The sequence below is a fragment of the Odocoileus virginianus genome, chromosome 5 (assembly GCF_023699985.2).
Source record: "Odocoileus virginianus isolate 20LAN1187 ecotype Illinois chromosome 5, Ovbor_1.2, whole genome shotgun sequence".
Taxonomy (NCBI): domain Eukaryota; kingdom Metazoa; phylum Chordata; class Mammalia; order Artiodactyla; family Cervidae; genus Odocoileus; species Odocoileus virginianus.
In genome coordinates, this window is record NC_069678.1 from 12,285,105 (window position 1) to 12,302,206 (window position 17,102).

Genomic DNA, 17,102 nt, shown 5'->3' on the forward strand with positions numbered 1-17,102 from the left:
ATGTATTCATTTGATCCTCATAATGATAAAGAAAAAATTATGTATAATCATCCCATGACCATTTAACTGCTTTAAGACTATCAAGCTAATATAATAACAATATGAAAACAATAATATAATAATATTATATCCATTATTCCTGTGACAAGAAACCCACGACAAGAAACCCAGAACTACTGGGATATCCCTTAAGTTCAGACACTTACTCTCCAATATTTCAAATGTTATGTAACCACCGGGGCCTTCCCAGACTACTGTGTATAAAACTGCAACATTAAAAAAAAAAAAAAAAACTGCAACATTATCACTATAAAGCATTAAATATACTTTACTGTTTATATCTTTTATCACTTTTATAACATATATATTTACAATATACAATGTACTATTTAACACCTGACTTTCCCCATGAGAATACAGGCTCCATGAAGGCAAGGATTTCAGTTTTATAAGTATTACATTTCTAGTATCTAGAACTCTGCCTAAAACAGAAGGTTCTCAATAAATACTTGTTGAATGAAAGCCTGTTTTGCAACAGTGAGGAGCAACGGGTTATGATGTACCTAAGGTCTCCACTGGCAACAATGGTCAAACCCTTCACTCTACATGGAAAGAAAAGGAGAGAACAGGAGCTGGGAAGACCATCCCTTGAAAAGGAGGAGGCTCTTGTGACCCTGGACTAAGGGAAAGCTATCTACAGAAACAGCCAGGCGTCTGGAACAGTCCTGATCAACACTACCCAAGCCTAGTCTTGCTCTGACCCAGGGATCTAGTGTGTGGTCTTTGCCCCCCTCTCTACTTACTAATCCACAGGCCAGTGCTTGCTCAGGTAACAAGAAAGCAGCAAAGTCCTTCAACAGCTGAGGCCAGTCTTGGAGCAGAATTTGCAGGCTCTTGTAGAGATCCACAGCTGTCTGCCTCTGAGTACTTGACTCAAACTCATAGATGACCTGAAGGAAGTCTTCATACTTGCCAGGGATATGCTGCAGGGCTTCTCGGACCTATATGAGAGGACTTTCAATCATCCAATCCCCTTTCATTGGGCCCCAAGAAACGATGGGAGAAGGAGGAAGAGTTACTGTTAAAGAGCTCCAGATTATCCGTCAGAGGCTACTCCTCTGACAGGTCCTAAGATCTGATGATTACTGGAAGCCACAGGACCATGAGCAAGGCAGAGCTCTTTTTCTGACAGTGAGGAGTGGGAAAATTTCCATTTTTCAGGGACCACAGTGCTACCCGCAAAATCAGGTAAACTTTTCTCTAGCTCACAGCCTGGACCTCTCCTTCCAGGTTTCACCTCCATGTTGAAATAAATAAGGAGGGCTTGGTACATATATTTCAGCATAGTATCATCTGAGGGTAAATAATACATAAATTAGGAATGTTAGGAAAATATCAGGAATAAGAAAACCCATGATTATTATTGCTAGAACTCCACTTGCTGGGGGTATAAAGAATTAGGTGGTTACCAAAAGAATGAGATAGGGACCACTGCGAAAAACACGAAGGTTCATGACTCTAAAGATCACTGAGGTCCACTTTCTGGTCAGTGTACCACATGTTGTTCCTCCGAAGCCAAGGGCTCAGGTAAGGTCCTTATTAGTCTACTCTCTCGGGGATGATGGTGAAATCACCCTTCCCCAGTTTCAGGGCAACAGAGGGCTAGTATGCTGGGCAGGAATAATCAATCGGCTGAAGACTGAACTCAGTGTCCTTGTGGTTTCACTCACACAGTTCTTTTGGTATTTCCAGGAAAACAAAGGTAGAAGCATAGAAGGCTACTGTGCAGCCTGAAAGGCAGACTTCATTTTAAAAACAGAGGGGCTGGTAGGAACAGGAAGCAGCATTTGCCTACCCTGCTCAGATAAGCCTGAGCAAAGGCCAAATCCTTCTGCTCCCGGAGTGGATCTCGCTCGAGGATGTCCTCATCATACAGTAACAGCAGCTTGGAGGTGTCCTTGCTGGCCCGGGCCCGACTGCCCCGCTTGCTGCGAGCGCGATGATTACTGCGGCCCTTTCCTGCAGCTTTGATGCTCTCTCCTTAGGATACACATGAAAACAACTGTTTCTCTGTCCCTGCAACCTGTGCTCTTCCAAACTCATCAAATGCACCCTCCCCATCAACTCCCCTAATCAGCATTACATAGTCATCTGGGAGAAAAGCATCAACTGTTGATGACTGCATCAACTGGGATGATAATGAGCTGCTTAGCTACTACATATTGAACACAGAAGTCTAAAGAGTGAGTGTGGTCTGATGCTGGGCTCTCAGAGATTATGTCCTGGTGAGGAACAAGCAGCACTCTTTGAAATAAACATAGCTCTTGACCTAATACATAACATGTGAATTAAGAACCAGTATAAAAACCTGCACAAACAGAGTACAAATCTAGCAGCTGATAGAGGGTCAAATTTTAAATTTCTGAGCATCTCTTCTCTGCAACGGCAGCAGGTTAAAACATCTATTTGGGAGAAGGGTGACTGGCAGGCGGGATCCAAAGGATTTCTTCTGGGAACTGGCACCTGTTTTATAAGCTAGCCACTCTGCACATGTCCCTGAGTCAATGAGGCCTCCTGAGACCCACCCCCACTCAGGCCCGTCCTACTAACCTGGTGGGGTCCTGCTGGTCTCCACTTCTGGAGCAGCCTTCGGGGAGGCAAAGGTGGCAGGAGGCTTCTCGGCAGGGTCTCCGATGGCTTCGTCCATCATTTCATCCTCCTTCTGCAGGTTTTCCATTCCTTCTGCTTCTTCTTCCTCTTCTTCCTCAGGCTCAGAATTCTCTTCCTGGGAGTTCTCTTCCTCAGACTCACCCTCCTGACTCATGCGCCTTTCAGATGCAAGCCAAGTCAGTTTCTCCATTGTTTCCTGCAAACCCCCCCAAAGAGTGTGCATGAGGGCTGTAATAGCTCTCCACGGGCTGACTGCACAGTTTTTCAGAAGGAACTGAGGCTAATCAACTGGTGAGGGAGAGTGAGAAGTGGATGGGTTTTAGGGGGTGACTGTGGTTTTTTGGTTTTGTTTTTTGGCCACACTATACAGCTTGAGGGATGTTAGTTCTGTGAAATGAAATATTTTTTGCCGTATCGGAGGACAAAAAATGTCACAGCTATCAGTGATTCATGGCCTCCTAATGTGAATGAGGGCTCTCAAAAGTGAACACAAGGCCTATGATCCAGAAGATGCCAATGCCCGGTGACTGGTGAGGAACTGGAGGGAAGTGGGTGTCATGCAAGAGCAGCCAACCACCATCCTTGCCACCCTTTAAGGTGACAGGAAATAGGATTTGGTCCCAGATAGGTCAGGTGCATATGAAAGCAATGATTTCAGTGAGCCCGGAGGCTCCATCTTGCCACACATAGAAGAACACTAAATTCCTTAACTTGACTTGATATCTGGTTCTCCTTACTACTTAATAATAATTTTTGATGTTTAGACTTCCTACCCTCTTTGTTGCAAACTGTATATAGCCTGACTCCCCCTCCTGCTTCTTCAGAGCAGTTTTCTCAGAGAACTGAGATGCTGCCTCCCAAGCTCAGAATCCTTAACATTCCCACCAAATAAAATAACTCTCTACTTTGAGGTTGAGGTTAATTTTTTAGTCAACAGTTTCCTGACCAGAAATCGAACCCAGTTCCAAGCAGTGAAAGCACCAAGTCCTAACCACTGGACACCACGGAGTCCCTGAGCAGATGAGTTTTGAAAGGTCTCCCCTGAAGGTAATTTTCCTTTGCCAGGGTCCATACTTATGATCCTTTTTCTTTTTTTAGTCATTTAAATTGTGCTCAGGAGATTCAATTTAATGTTTAAATGAGTTTAAATCAAATATAATATGTAACATTTAACTCTTTGCCTCTCCTCTCACCTCAACTCCCAAACTATGCTCCATAATACATTCAAAAGTCAAAAATGATTTTGCACTATCTCTAGTGCAAAAAGCAAGCCGGTGGCCTATCAATAAATTAAATCTATTACTGAATCCACAAAATATTGGAGAAGAGTGCCCAACTCTCACCTGGAGTTCTGGGACAGAAAGTACAGATTCCTCAGAAGCTGATGACATCTCGTCTTCCTCATCCTGGGTAAGGTCATCAAAGTCCTCTTCTTCCTCTTCCTCTGGCCCATCCTTCTCTCCTGCAGTTTCTGGTCCTGCTGGGGTCCCCACTGACTGACCATCAACGCTGGATAGGTCTTCGGGCTTCCCCAGGGGGCTGCTAAGCACCATTTCAGGGTCAGTGGAGAAGGAAGCATCCCTTGGGGACCCTTTGCCCACATCTCCTGAATTTCCTTCCCCAGGAGGCTCTTGAGAAGCCGAAAGGGTTTGACCTGCTTGACTCCTCTCCTCCTCCTGTTGTAGGCCTGTCTGTTTCTTCCCCTCTCTAGACCCTCTTGACTCCTCATTTGGGAAGCCAGTGTCCAACTCCACAGAGTGTTCTTCTTTGATTTCATCATGGCTGTCCTGCTCCAGGGATCCACCACAGGTGTCCTGCCCAGGGTCTTTAGGTTCCGTCTTAACGGTTTCCTCTAAATCCTCAGGGCGAGTGTGCAGAGATTCCCGGAAGCCCTGAGGCAGTGGTTCAGGGCCCGGCCTCCCCTCCTCTGCTTTCACAATAGTCCAGCCACAGGCACTGCTCTCCGACAGCTGCTCCTGGCACGCTCGGTCTGTAGCTGGAGGCCCTGGGCTGTGCTCCTCTTTGGGGAAGACAGCAGCACAGACAGGAGACGGTTCCCGAGGTTCTAATTTGGGTTCGAGGCCTTGAAAGGCATTTTTCCCCTCAGCCAAAGGACAACCTGTGTCCACATTCACTGGGGCTTTATCTTCAGGGGTGGATGGTACAGAGAGATTCACAGAGGTGCCAGAGACAATTAAGGGAGGGATGGAGGAGGCCACAAGGGGCTGGTTCAACGCACAGGGGAAGGCAGTGGGGTTAACCAGCAGGGTGGTGATGGGGATGGTCTGAGGACTTCGGGCCACAGCTGCACTGACAGGCTGCACCATGTTGCAGCCGCTGCCGAGGCTCACAACCTTCACGGTTGTGGCAGGAACAGTGAAGAACACAGGCGCAGGGTGGATGAGAGGGGCGGGCTTCAGACAGAGAGAGGCCTTGGGTCCCTTTCTCTTGGAGGCTCTCCGTTTCACACATGGCTTTCGAAACTTAGAAGAAGCAAGTGAAGGCAGCATTAGCTTCGGCACAGGGGCGGAGGAGAGCAGGGTCTGCGGCTCAGGCAGAGGGAAGCTGGTCCTGGCCTCAGCAGCTGTCGCTGGCAGTGCTGCTGGAGACTCAAAACTGTCCCCCCCGGGGGCCCCCAGAGGAGGGCCACCTGGCACTGCCTGTAAGACCGTGGCTGGCTGGATCAGGGGAGGAATCCGGACCACCATTTTGCTTGGAGGGGCTTCTGAGTGAGCTGACCTAGCTGGTGTCTTCCCAGAGCTGGAGCTAGGCTGGAGAGAGGGGCTGGGTCCGAAAAAAAAGGGCTTCAGGGTGGAGGACCGCTTCTGTCTCCAAGCCTTCCTAGAAAAACGGTTGGCAACTGGCTTCAGCTTCAGGACTACACCCTTAGGCAGCAGCAATGGATACCGAGTTTCACTCTCCAGTTCTGAGCTGCCTTTTCCCAGGCCTGGGTCTGAGTTGATCTCAGTGGCTCCAGTCACATTTCCTGCCTCTCTGGCACCACCAGCTATGCGCCGCAGTTCCTCCTGGATGGACGGCAGACTGGCCTAATGGGAATAAGAACACTCAGATATACCCCATGCCAGAATTAGGTAAAAATAATTGGGCTTTCCAGATATTAGGTGGAGAAGGCAATGGCACCCCACTCCACAGTACTCTTGCCTGGAAAATCCCATAGACAGAGAAGCCTGGTAGGCTGCAGTCCGTGGGGTTGCTAAGAGTCGGACATGACTGAGCGACCTCACTTTCCCGTTTCACTTTCATGCATTAGAGAAGGAAATGGCAACCCACTCCAGTGTTCTTGCCTGGAGAATCCCGGGGACGAGGGAGCCTGGTGGGCTGCCGTCTATGGGGTCGCACAGAGTCAGACACGACTGAAGCGACTTGGCAGCAGATATTAGGTGCCTTTACAGGACAGTCTTAAGACATCTTTTAAGAAGGATTTTTCTGCAGAATAGCAGATATTTCTAAGAAGACTATATCCCAATTTTATACTTTAGAAACTCCCTGAATTTCCTTTAAGAAACTATCATTTTAACCACTATTTTTAAAAGGTTAGAGAATCACTGGTGGGGGAGGGAGGGAGGTGGAGAGATAGGAGAGGAAAGGTGACTGAAGATTTCTTAAGTCCTAGTTCTACAGCTAAAGCAGCAGAGATCTGAAGCAGTCCTTCCTTGAAGTTCCTGCCAGGTCTGCAGTGACGTCTGCTCCTGACACTCTGAGGAGGAGGGCTGTACCTTTAACCAGAACGGAAGCCGGTGTTCCTCCCTCTCTACCGGCGGCTTCCACTGATGCGGCTGGATCTCTTCACAGCACTTCATTAAGATGGGCAGCTGTTTGGTCTTCTTATAAAACTGAGTGTGGGAAAAAAAAAAACTGAGTGTGAAGAAAGAAAGAAAGGAAAAGTCACATTCCTTCTAGAAACTGCTCTCATCAGGTTGGGGAGTGCAGTGGGCAGCAGTCTGAGAAACATACACACACACACACACATACATACATATATATATACACACAAATAGCATATACTGTCTTCTCTGTATTTCAAATTAAGCTAATCTCCAATTAATAAATATTTTATCATTACTTAGTATCTTCTAATAAGCTCTATTCTGGTCACCAGAAAAGTTTAGGTCACAGAGGAAAGGAAGCGGATGGTTAGAGTCATGGAAAATTTGCTCCTGCTCAGCAGCTGCAATCGGAGTGCCTTATTAATCCTTATCCTGACCACATGGAAGCTTCCTTTTAAGCAAATAATGGTGCAAGGAATATTGGAAGGGAAAGAAAGAAGAACAGAAAGACTGACAGTTCCATTTTCAGAGTGAGCTTACACTGACAATAAGCACCAGGCACTGTGTTACAAGCTGAGCATACAAACAAGGAGGCAATCCCTTGAGCTCAAGGAGCTCACAGGTAGTGGGAGAGACAGTCAAGTACAGATCAATGATGAGGGACTTCCCTGGTGGTCAAGTGGTGAAGGATCAACCTTCCAGTGCAGGGGACTAGGTTCAATCCCTGCTCAGGGAATTAAGTCCCCACATGCCTCAAGGCAACTAAGCCCATCACCACAACTACTGACCCTGTGCTCTAGAGGCCAACAGCAGCAACTACTGAAGCCTGCACTCCCGAGAGCCTGTGCTCTGCCAGAGAAGCCACCGCAGTGAGAAGCCTGTGTGTAGCACCTAGAGCAGCCCCCACTCAACACAACCTAGAGAACAGCTCACACAGCAACTAAGACCTAGCCCAGGAAAGTAAACAAGTAAATTATAAAAGAAAACAAACAAACAGAAAAACAGGCAGATAAACACATCCATTTGTCTCTATTCCCTCTTGAATCCCCATGAAAACAACAGATAGGAAATTTTTAAAGATAAAAGTCTAAAAGGAGAGATATCCCACAGGCCTCTGCAACCGGCTATTAAAGAATATTCTACAACAACAACAAAAGCTATCAGATATTATGACAGAAGAAGTAACAGCTCACCTCAGTACAAGGGTTAGAAAAAAAAGATGAAATAATATCCCAGAAAATACAGCAAGAAGACAGAGGGATGGGAAAAAAGAAGAAAGATAAGATGAGAAGACCAGCCCGAGGGGTCTACCATCTGACCACTGAGCCACAGAAGGAGACAGCAGACCAAACGAAGGGGAGGAAACCAGCAATGCAGAACTCAAGGACATTTCCCAACACCGGAACCTATGAGTTTCCAAACTGAAGTTTATCAAGTACCTGGCATAATTACTAAAACTAGACACATAGTAAGGTATATATATTATCACGAATTTCAAAACACTGGAGAAAAAAGAAAATCCTATGTACTCCTAGAGGAAGAGAAAAAAACACGTGTCATATAAAGGTTCAAGAGTCAAAAGAACATCAACTTTCGAAAGAGCCAGTCCTAGAAACTAGAAGAAAACGGAGTCCTTAAATTGTTCTGACCAAAGTGATTTTCAACCCAGAATGTTAAACCCACTAAAGTGGGAGAAAGGAACACAGACATATTTCATACTTTTAATTTTGAATAATTATAGTTTCATTGACAGGTCTTATGTACATTTGTTACAAAGTAACAATAGTTATATATATAAAAACTAGGTATACAGCACAATAGCCAAACTAGGAAACTGCATTGGTCAAGTCATGTCATGATACACCATGAACACAAGCAATATAAATCTAAAAATTTTTTTCTCAAAGATAGGATGTGCTCCACTAAAACAAGGCCAAAAAGTTGTGGGATTCAGAAATAAGAGGATCCGGACTTCCCTGATGGTCCAGAGGCTAAGAACCCACCAGACAATGCAGGGGACACAGGTTCAATCTCTACTCCTAGAACATTCCACATGCCGCAGGGCAACTAGTCCCACGCCAACGCTTCTGAGCCCGCATGCTAAAGCTACCGAAGCCCGCATGGCCTGCAGTTCGTGACCTAAAACAAGAAAAGCCACTGCAGTGAGAAGCCCACACACCACAACTGCAGGGTAGCCCCAACTCTGCACAACTATAGAAAAGCCTGTGAAGCAACGAAGAACCAGCACAGCCAAAAAATAAATTAAAATATTTTTAAAGAAAGAAAGAAGAGGATCCAACACAAATAGGAGGTGAAATGAAACCCCAGGAAAATCGTGAAGAAAAAGCCAGAGAAGACATTAGTGCAGCAAGCCAAGAAAGCAGCATGGGTAAAGTGGAGCAGGATCAGAGCGCTCTGGGGACTTCTTCAGGAAGATGAATGTGACGGCAGAGAACCTAAAATACCTGAAAATGCTGAAAAGAGATTTGTAAAACTTAAGTAAACGTTACTGTTGAACTGGTAATAAATACTTAAAAAACCAAGTCCCACTCACCCTCCAAAAATGCATTCACTCCAAGAGAAACAAAGTATTCAGCAGGAAAAGCAAAGTAATCACGATACACTATCTGGCTCAGCTGTGAGGAGTTTTTACATACTGCTTATAATAACTCTGGAAAAAAATCCAACTTACACTGTGATACAACTGAGGTGAAGCAGTGAGAGTGTGTGGAGAGAACTGTCTTCATCTTTCATGATTTCAGTTTAACAGAGAAGGCCTAAATCCAAAAAATCAACTGGTAGCAATTCTAAGCATGCTACCTAGATCCTAGATATAGAGGTAAATGGACCATCCCTGCAGAAACCTTGCTTAGCAGGAAATAGGGAGAAAAATGATTGTTTTTCATGATAAGATTCACAGAGATATTTTACTCTTTAGAGCAGTGGTCCCCAACCTTTCTGGCACCAGGGACCAATTCTGTGGAAGGATGTGGGTGGGGAACCCATGGGATGGTTTTAGGATGATTCTCATAAGAAGCTGGCAACTGAGACCCTCCTGTGCATGCGGTTCACAGTGGGGTTTGTGCTCCTTTGAGAATCTACGACCACCGCTGATGTGACAGGAGGTGGAGCTCAGGCGGTATGTGAGCAATGGAGAACAGCTATAAATACAGATGAAGCTTAGCTCTCTAGCCTGCCATTCACCTCCTGCTGTGCAGCCCGATTCCTAACAGGCTATAGACCAGTATCAGTCTGTGGCCTGGGGACCCCCACTTTAAAGTATACTTTATAATTTTGATATAAATATCCAAGTGTAAAGAATTAAGAAGGATATAAGTGGACTGTTGCCTACTCTTTGAAGAAGGTTTAGAGTGGGGGGGGGGGGGGGGGGGAATGAACAGCTAGAGGAAAACAAGTTTGATAAGTATTTTTACATTTGAACAATTTATCAGAAATATCCATAACAGACGAAGAAGATGGTACTCCATAGGAAAATAATAGATCAATGTCATTGGAAAGGAAAGAGGGCTGGTGGACAGTTAGGAGGGACTAGCGTTAGATAAAAGGCTATTCACTGAGACTGAGAAAAAGAAAAGGAAAGGCTGCACTCAGCCAAGGTGCCCAGTAGAGCATGCAGGGAGCACTTACTTTAATGATGTTGTCAGGAGCTCTGTTCATGTTGAGGTTCTTGATTCTCACTGTCAGCTGGTGGGCAGTCTTGCAAGTGAGAAGGTACTTGCTAATCAGAGGCTTGGGAAACTCCGTCCCTTCAAAGTGCTTCAGTCCTAAAGCCAACAAACTGAGAAGGGGGCGGGGACACTCAATCTCGCTTGACAGTCCATCCTGCTGAAAAGTCTCCCAGACAAACTCCACACCCTACAACCTACTTCTACATCTAAGTCTTGTACACATTAATGGAAACTTAACAGAAAATTTCAGATAATTACTGAGTACTAAGAAGGACTATGAGAATAAGACTCAATAAGGAGTTCCCATCAAGTGAGAAGAGGGAAAACCAAGCATAAATCACTAATAAATGTCACAACATGATGTGCTTTACAGTAATAATACAAACAAAGTTTGAGGGAAGGAGGACGGCCCAAATAAAACAAATATAAAATGAATATTGGGCAACATGTTAGACATATTAAATCCACACCAAAACTATCTCACAACATAACATTCTCAATTACAGTTACCTGTATACATATTTGCTGATGGCAGTGGGGAAACACACATCAAGAGCCAGGAAAGTGTTTATAACTGTTATTGAATAACCTCACTCTTGAGAATTTACCCAAAGTGATAAAAACTCAAAGAGTTTCAAAAGCTCTGTGCACAAAGATCCTTGGTGAAGCCTCATTTAGAACAGCTAAACAAGAGAGGGAGGGAAAAGTGGCAAACAAAAGGACTATATGATAGGGCCATTAATACTGCCTGAAAGGACAATATACAGAGACAAAAAAAAAAGACAATGCTACAGCATGGAATGCAGAAAAAAAAGGTCATGAATATATTAAGTTAAAAAAAGCAAAACAAAATTATACTTAAATTGCCAACAGTTACATAAGAAATACAGAGAGAAAAATTATTGTGTAAGGGTTGTCAGGATAATGGATAAAAATTTTTCCTTGAAAATTATCCACTAACAGGATTATGAGGTTAGTTTTTACTATAAAAGACAAAAAATAACTTAAAATGTTTCCAAAACGTGTATGTCATCCCCTAAAAAGAGCTGTATTTGGCACTGCTGGAACACGCACATACTATAGACCTATGTCCATCTACACTGCTTTCCTTTGTGTCCATTCCTTATTATACAGGTCTTCTCAGTGTATTTTGTACTTTTATCCCCACCCAGTAAATCCTTACTTGTCTTCCGCTTTGGTGAAGAAAATCTTATCCTGGGGATTCTTGGCCTTCAGAGAACACACTGGAAGTAACTCTGGATACATGAAAACCTTGCTAGTGGCTAGGATCCAAGCCACTTGCTTTGGCAAACAGGGCAATTTACAGGCTATAAGAAAAAAATGCATAATAAATGAAACTCCAGAACAAAAGAGGGCTTCACAAAAGCTTCCGAATGCATCTTGGCATTTAAAGAGAGCCAAGCCTACCTAACGTGATGCCCTTCCATACACACACCCACCTCCCAAAAGTCTCCACAATCATTCTCAGCCTAACATGTACCTAAAAGATAAAGTTAAAAATTGACTGTCTTTTTGTTTCCTATGCAGAACACTTAACACACTAAGTAACAAAAACACTTATAAAGTACCAACACTTATAAAATACCTGGCAGAGAGTGTATGCTCAAAAAATTTTTACCTCCTTCCCCCTTTAAATCCTTGAAGGAAAAGTGACCTTCAACAACGCATTCTTCCAGGATAAGATTCCAACTTCTTTAATCTCCCTCACAAATCTGGTATTCCAAATTTTTATCTGATTCTTACTTAACTTTCATTAAATTCTCCCAGATTCCTCATGAGGTTGGGAGCAAAAAAAACCATAAAGAGGATGAGACTATTCAGTCTCATTCATTTCTATCTTGCTGTCTAAGCCTCTCAATTCCAGGCATTTCTGTCTTTCCAGAGATAAATACCTCTAGAGCCATATTTCTGCTTGCAGAAATGTTATTTTTATATCCCCAGAAGAAAAACACAAGACACTACACATGTAACTTGTAACTGCATGCACACTCAGTTGCATCCAACTCTTTGCAATCCTATCACTGTAGCCCGCTAGGCTCCTCTCATCAAGGGATTCTCCAACGCAAGAATACTGGAATGGGTTGCCATTTCCCACTCCAGGAGATCTTCTTGACCCAGGAACTGAACCTGCATCTCCACTGGCAGGCTGATTCTTTACCACAGACCCACCTTCAAAGCCCAAGTTATAACTGTAGTCTGGTGTTAAGTTTTCATTACCAACATATAACTAAAAAAGTAGTCTGTGTCTATCACATAATGCCCTTAAATTCAACTATATTTTATTGAATTGTAAGAGTCAGGGATTTAAAATCAAATCCAAAGACAAATCCAAACCCAGACCAAACCACAACTAAGTTTCTAAACTAGGAACAAATCAGAAACAAATATTTCATTTAACAGAATGGCAAATATTTACTTAAAAATACTAAACCAATGAATGGTAGAAATAAAACCTGGAAATTTCTTTAAAATACTGAACAAGCAAATATATAACATTTTTACTTTGTTCCTAAATCCCGAGTCAACATAATTGGAAATACTACTATAATCATGGGAAATAAAATGATCTTAATGAAGAAGAGAGTAAAAACCTAATAAACACAACCTGACTTTACCACTTGACTTCCATCTTTATCTTGATAGCAGTTTGTCTTGACCTGACTCCTAATACTTATCCTCATATCTATTTAAGTCCAATTATTAGCAATGAGTACCACATCTCTATCTCCCACATCCCTGTCCTGTTCACTGACTCCATCCTCTACTTAAACCCAAGTATTATTACCTAGTTCTAGAATTTAGGTAATGAACACAAAGGAAGGATAAGAGAGAGAAGGAAGAAACTACAAATACCCTGTCTCCTCCAACCCTAGGAAATTATCCCTAGGAAATGATCTGTGGGGTAAGATGAACACCTTGCACTGCAAGTAAAAAAGCAGACCCATCTGTCCCATACCAGTCTTCTTGACAGTTTTACGAGGACTCCAGTCAATGCTGACATGTGTGCTGAAGTCTTCAATAAGCTTCATGGCTCCCATCAGGTTACAGGGTTGGAACAAGGTCTGAAACTTGGGGTTGAACTGATGATGGAGGGCAATGGAGCTTTGAGCAAAGGTTCCCAGCTCTTTCTGGGAAAACAGGACACAAAGGACATCTAAGTTCCAGACAATTAATACCAGTAGCCCTTAGCCTCTGAGAGAAAAACTGTCCTTCCTACAATAGGATAAAAACAGATAAAAATCATCAAAAGGACTTTTCCTAATTAATGTTTTTCCATTAAGACTGCTCTTCTGCTGAGTCCTCAGATGTTTAGGCATCTGTGATACATTAATTTGTTCCTGTTTTATTCTCAATCTCCGGGTTCCTCAGCCTTTTGGATGTATATTCTAGCTCCCCAGCTGGAATTAAAATCCTCAAGAGTGAGCGCCATTACTTGAATAATAATAACAATAATAATAATAGTTTGTTTGTTTCTCTGAATAACACCTAGAACAAAGTATTTCTCATGATTCCCTGAACACAATAAGAGGGAAACATTATCTGCTGATTATCCAAGGATGTTTAACAATAAGGCACCTCAGATTCCAGAGAGAATTACCCAAGAGGCAAAGAATATCGCTATTATTGCCCCAAAGTTCAGATTTTAAAATGTGAATTTTCCTTGGCCATTCCCTGTTGCTCACCGGATCTTATTTAGCTCCCCAATAAGGGAATGAACCTGGGCCCCAACAGTGAAAGCAACGAATCCTACGCCACTGGACCACCAAGGAATTCCTAAAAATTTGAAATGAAAAGCCCTTCCTCCAAAATATTCCAAAATGCCATGAGCAAAATTAATTTTATACATAAAACAGTGATATCAAGCTTAATAAATAATGAATTCAATAAAAAGAAGAGAAGTACAAAAGCCCAAGATGGGAGGATCTACAGGTGAAGAAAAGAGCACCCAATAAAAAGGTCTAAGAGAAACAGTCAGAGACAATTGAATGTACTCTCTGTCCTTTCCTGGGAAGCAGTAACTTATGTTTTCACAGCAAACACAGGAAATCATACGAATATCTACCAATACAAACAGGAGAGAAGAATAAATGTAGCTTATGATGAATCAACATCTGTAAGAAATGACTTCCTAACTAACTGCATACACAATTCTTTAGATTAGGGATATTTGAAACCTTACAAGAAATATCCTGGTGGTACTGGCCTCCGAACTGAGATTGGGGTTGGAACTGGTGAGAAGGTGAATTTGCGTCAAGAGCTGAACATGCTGAGGAGGGAAAGAAAATAAAACAGTGTGACATGTTATGATATTGTCATCTCAGAAACCCAGAAGACCTTACCAAGATGTTAGTGACTTTATCCTACATGTTTTACTCTGCAGAGAGACTATGAGAACAACATAGTATCTTGGTATAAATGTTTTTTCTCAGATGTGTTCCACCTGAACAAATTGACAAAACCAGGGGAAATTTAACTTCAAACTAGAGGGACTAAGATTATAAAAGAAAAAAAAAAAGGCTACTCTGGCAGTTAAGCTGTGAAATTCAGAAAGGATTACTAAAGATTCTTTGAAATCTATCATTCTGGAAACTATCAGAGTCCTGATATGCATTCTGACCTGAGCCATAAAGACATGAACATGGTGGCCTTTCAAGGTCCTGACTGACATGAAGATGCTGTGGTCCTGTGGTTTCAATGGTTACCGAGACACCTATTTCTGACTTTCACAAGCTGCTAATTTTTGGCTTCATCTCAAAAGATGAAGATGATCCAATATTAACATTACCAAGAAGAGTCTTACCTGCTGCATCTGCTGCTGGAGCCTCTTCCTCTGTGCTGGGTCTAGAATCAGAGTCTGATGAACCTTCTCCCTCTGGGGTTTATTAACCCTCTCTACTTCCTGCTGCTGTTTGGCTGAAGATTTTTTCATCTTCAGCTGTTCAAGTAGCTCCTTCACGGTGCGATGTTGCTCATTTAGTAAGTTGGCCAGTGGTTCCTCAAACCTATCCCCCACAGGGAGATGACTGGATTTGAATATTTTCACGGATCCAAAACACATCCAGTTCCTTCCTACCATGGGCTAAGCCAGTCTGAGCAACTTCCATCTACTGCTAATCCTCAAGTCTCACTTTAGCCAAGAGGCAAACTCCTAGCCTACCCAAATCTTCTCCCATAGTTGTTAGCACAGATTCAAATAAGATGGTTCTGAATCATCCCCCACCTATTCTTCTACAATAAGTACGCTAAGTAATATACTAACGAAGGTGAAATTAAACTAAAATCTAAACATAGGGTAATATCTGGATAACAAAGCAGCCAAGGAGCTAATGGGAATCCACAATTTTTGCATCCCACTGACAGTTACATTAATCTGGGACTTATTCTTAATGGTGATACAGAATCTTCCCAAAGCACAACCTCTGTTCTCTAAGCTAGCTGCTACTCCCAAACTGGACCCCAGGTCCAGTTTCTCCTGTTCTCCAGCTCCTATCCATTCAGGCTGCCCTGACTTCCTTTCGTAAAAACTCAAAGACTTTCTAGCATGGAGTAGAAAAGGCATGAACTAAAACATATGGTGCCTATATGCATGCTAAGTCACTTCAGTCCTGTCTGACTCTTTGCGACCCTATAGATTGTAGCCCACAAGGCTCCTCTATCCATGGGATTTCTCAGCAAGGATACTGGAGTGGGTTGCCATTTCCTAACTCCAGGGGCTCTTCCTAAAACATGGATTGAACCCACGTTTCTTGCATCTCCTGCATTGGCTGGCAGGTTCTTTACCACTAGTGCCACCTGGGAAGCCCTAAAGCACATGGCAGCTTAGATAAATAGTGAGAAGGTGGTTCAAGCATTACCATACCAAGCATTAGCCTTCTAAATAAATTCCTCCTCCAAGCTTTCAATTGCTACCCTCTCACCCCCACTTCCTGAGAGAGAGAGAGAGAGAGAGAGAGAGAGAGAGACTCTGTTGGGGGCCAAAGTAAGAATCCAAATGCTAGTTCTGAGGGAGAGACAGAATAAGACACTTAGGCTGCTATTCCATGAAACCAGGATACAACCCACTCAAGCAGCTATGACCAGCAGGTTATCGTAATTCAAACAATCCTCTAGATTGTAGCAATAGCTAAATGATAATATATTTTTTTCAATAGCCTCTGAGGATAAAAATTATGTTTCCTTTAACAGTATTTACTGCAAGTATGGGCAGGCACAGGGTGAAAATCTAAAGAATGAGATTGTCCTCTGTACAGTTTTACTGAGTACTGAAAACTCTGGATTATCTGCGTAACTAGCAGAGGAACAGAAGAACAGAAGCAGGAAAAAAGCTAGATAATGAAAAAGAGCCTGCACCTGATTTTAGTAAGAATTACTTGGATGGACAGTTAATAAGTGGAGCACAGTTAATGCACTTTCCATGTGATATTTTATTTAGTCAAATATTAAGCTAGGTTTGCATTTCCAGGTGAAAAAATGCAGCATCCGCCCAAGCAGAGCAACTGAATATCAGAAGGTAACTGAACTGGAATAAGAATTTTTAAGTAGTTATGTAATTCCCAAATTGTAAAAGTTCATACACAGAGGTGACTAGTGAAATGAAATATGTTTACTGATCAAATCCCATGATAAAAAGTGCTCAGGTTCTATTCTGCTACACTAGGATTTTTTTCTATGAAATGTTGGGAGAAGTGGTCAATATACAGACTCTAAGATATCTTGAAAATGTTCTCCAAAAAAAAGAGGTAAATATGTAAGGTGACAGAAGTATTAATTAACTTCATTGGGGAAATCCTCTGCAATTGATATGTGTATCAAATCATCACGCTGTGCACTTTCAATGCTTTACAACCTTAGTTGCCAATTATAACTCAACAAACCTGAGGGGGAAAAAGGAACTCTTGAGACTTCTTTTGTGGTTATATTATGGTACTTAATG

At 42.8% G+C, this 17,102-nt stretch overlaps 1 protein-coding gene across 9 annotated transcripts in view; it reads right to left on the reverse strand.

Moving 5' to 3' along the window:
• The window catches only part of GON4L (gon-4 like), an 88,976-nt gene that overhangs the window by 10,322 nt on the left and 61,552 nt on the right, over positions 1-17,102 (reverse strand). For 8 of the 9 annotated variants that reach the window (XM_070467472.1, XM_070467473.1, XM_070467470.1 and 5 more), the window contains 10 exons: positions 14,970-15,171; positions 14,349-14,435; positions 13,125-13,296; positions 11,331-11,475; positions 10,107-10,257; positions 6,408-6,524; positions 4,014-5,717; positions 2,611-2,866; positions 1,856-2,040; positions 804-1,001 (listed from right to left, as the gene is read on the reverse strand). In XM_070467472.1, the coding sequence (XP_070323573.1) occupies positions 804-1,001; positions 1,856-2,040; positions 2,611-2,866; positions 4,014-5,717; positions 6,408-6,524; positions 10,107-10,257; positions 11,331-11,475; positions 13,125-13,296; positions 14,349-14,435; positions 14,970-15,171 (3,217 nt within the window). Of the gene's footprint in view, positions 1-803; positions 1,002-1,855; positions 2,041-2,610; positions 2,867-4,013; positions 5,718-6,407; positions 6,525-10,106; positions 10,258-11,330; positions 11,476-13,124; positions 13,297-14,348; positions 14,436-14,969; positions 15,172-17,102 lie in introns of those variants that run through there. The other variant, XM_070467477.1, reaches the window with a different exon arrangement.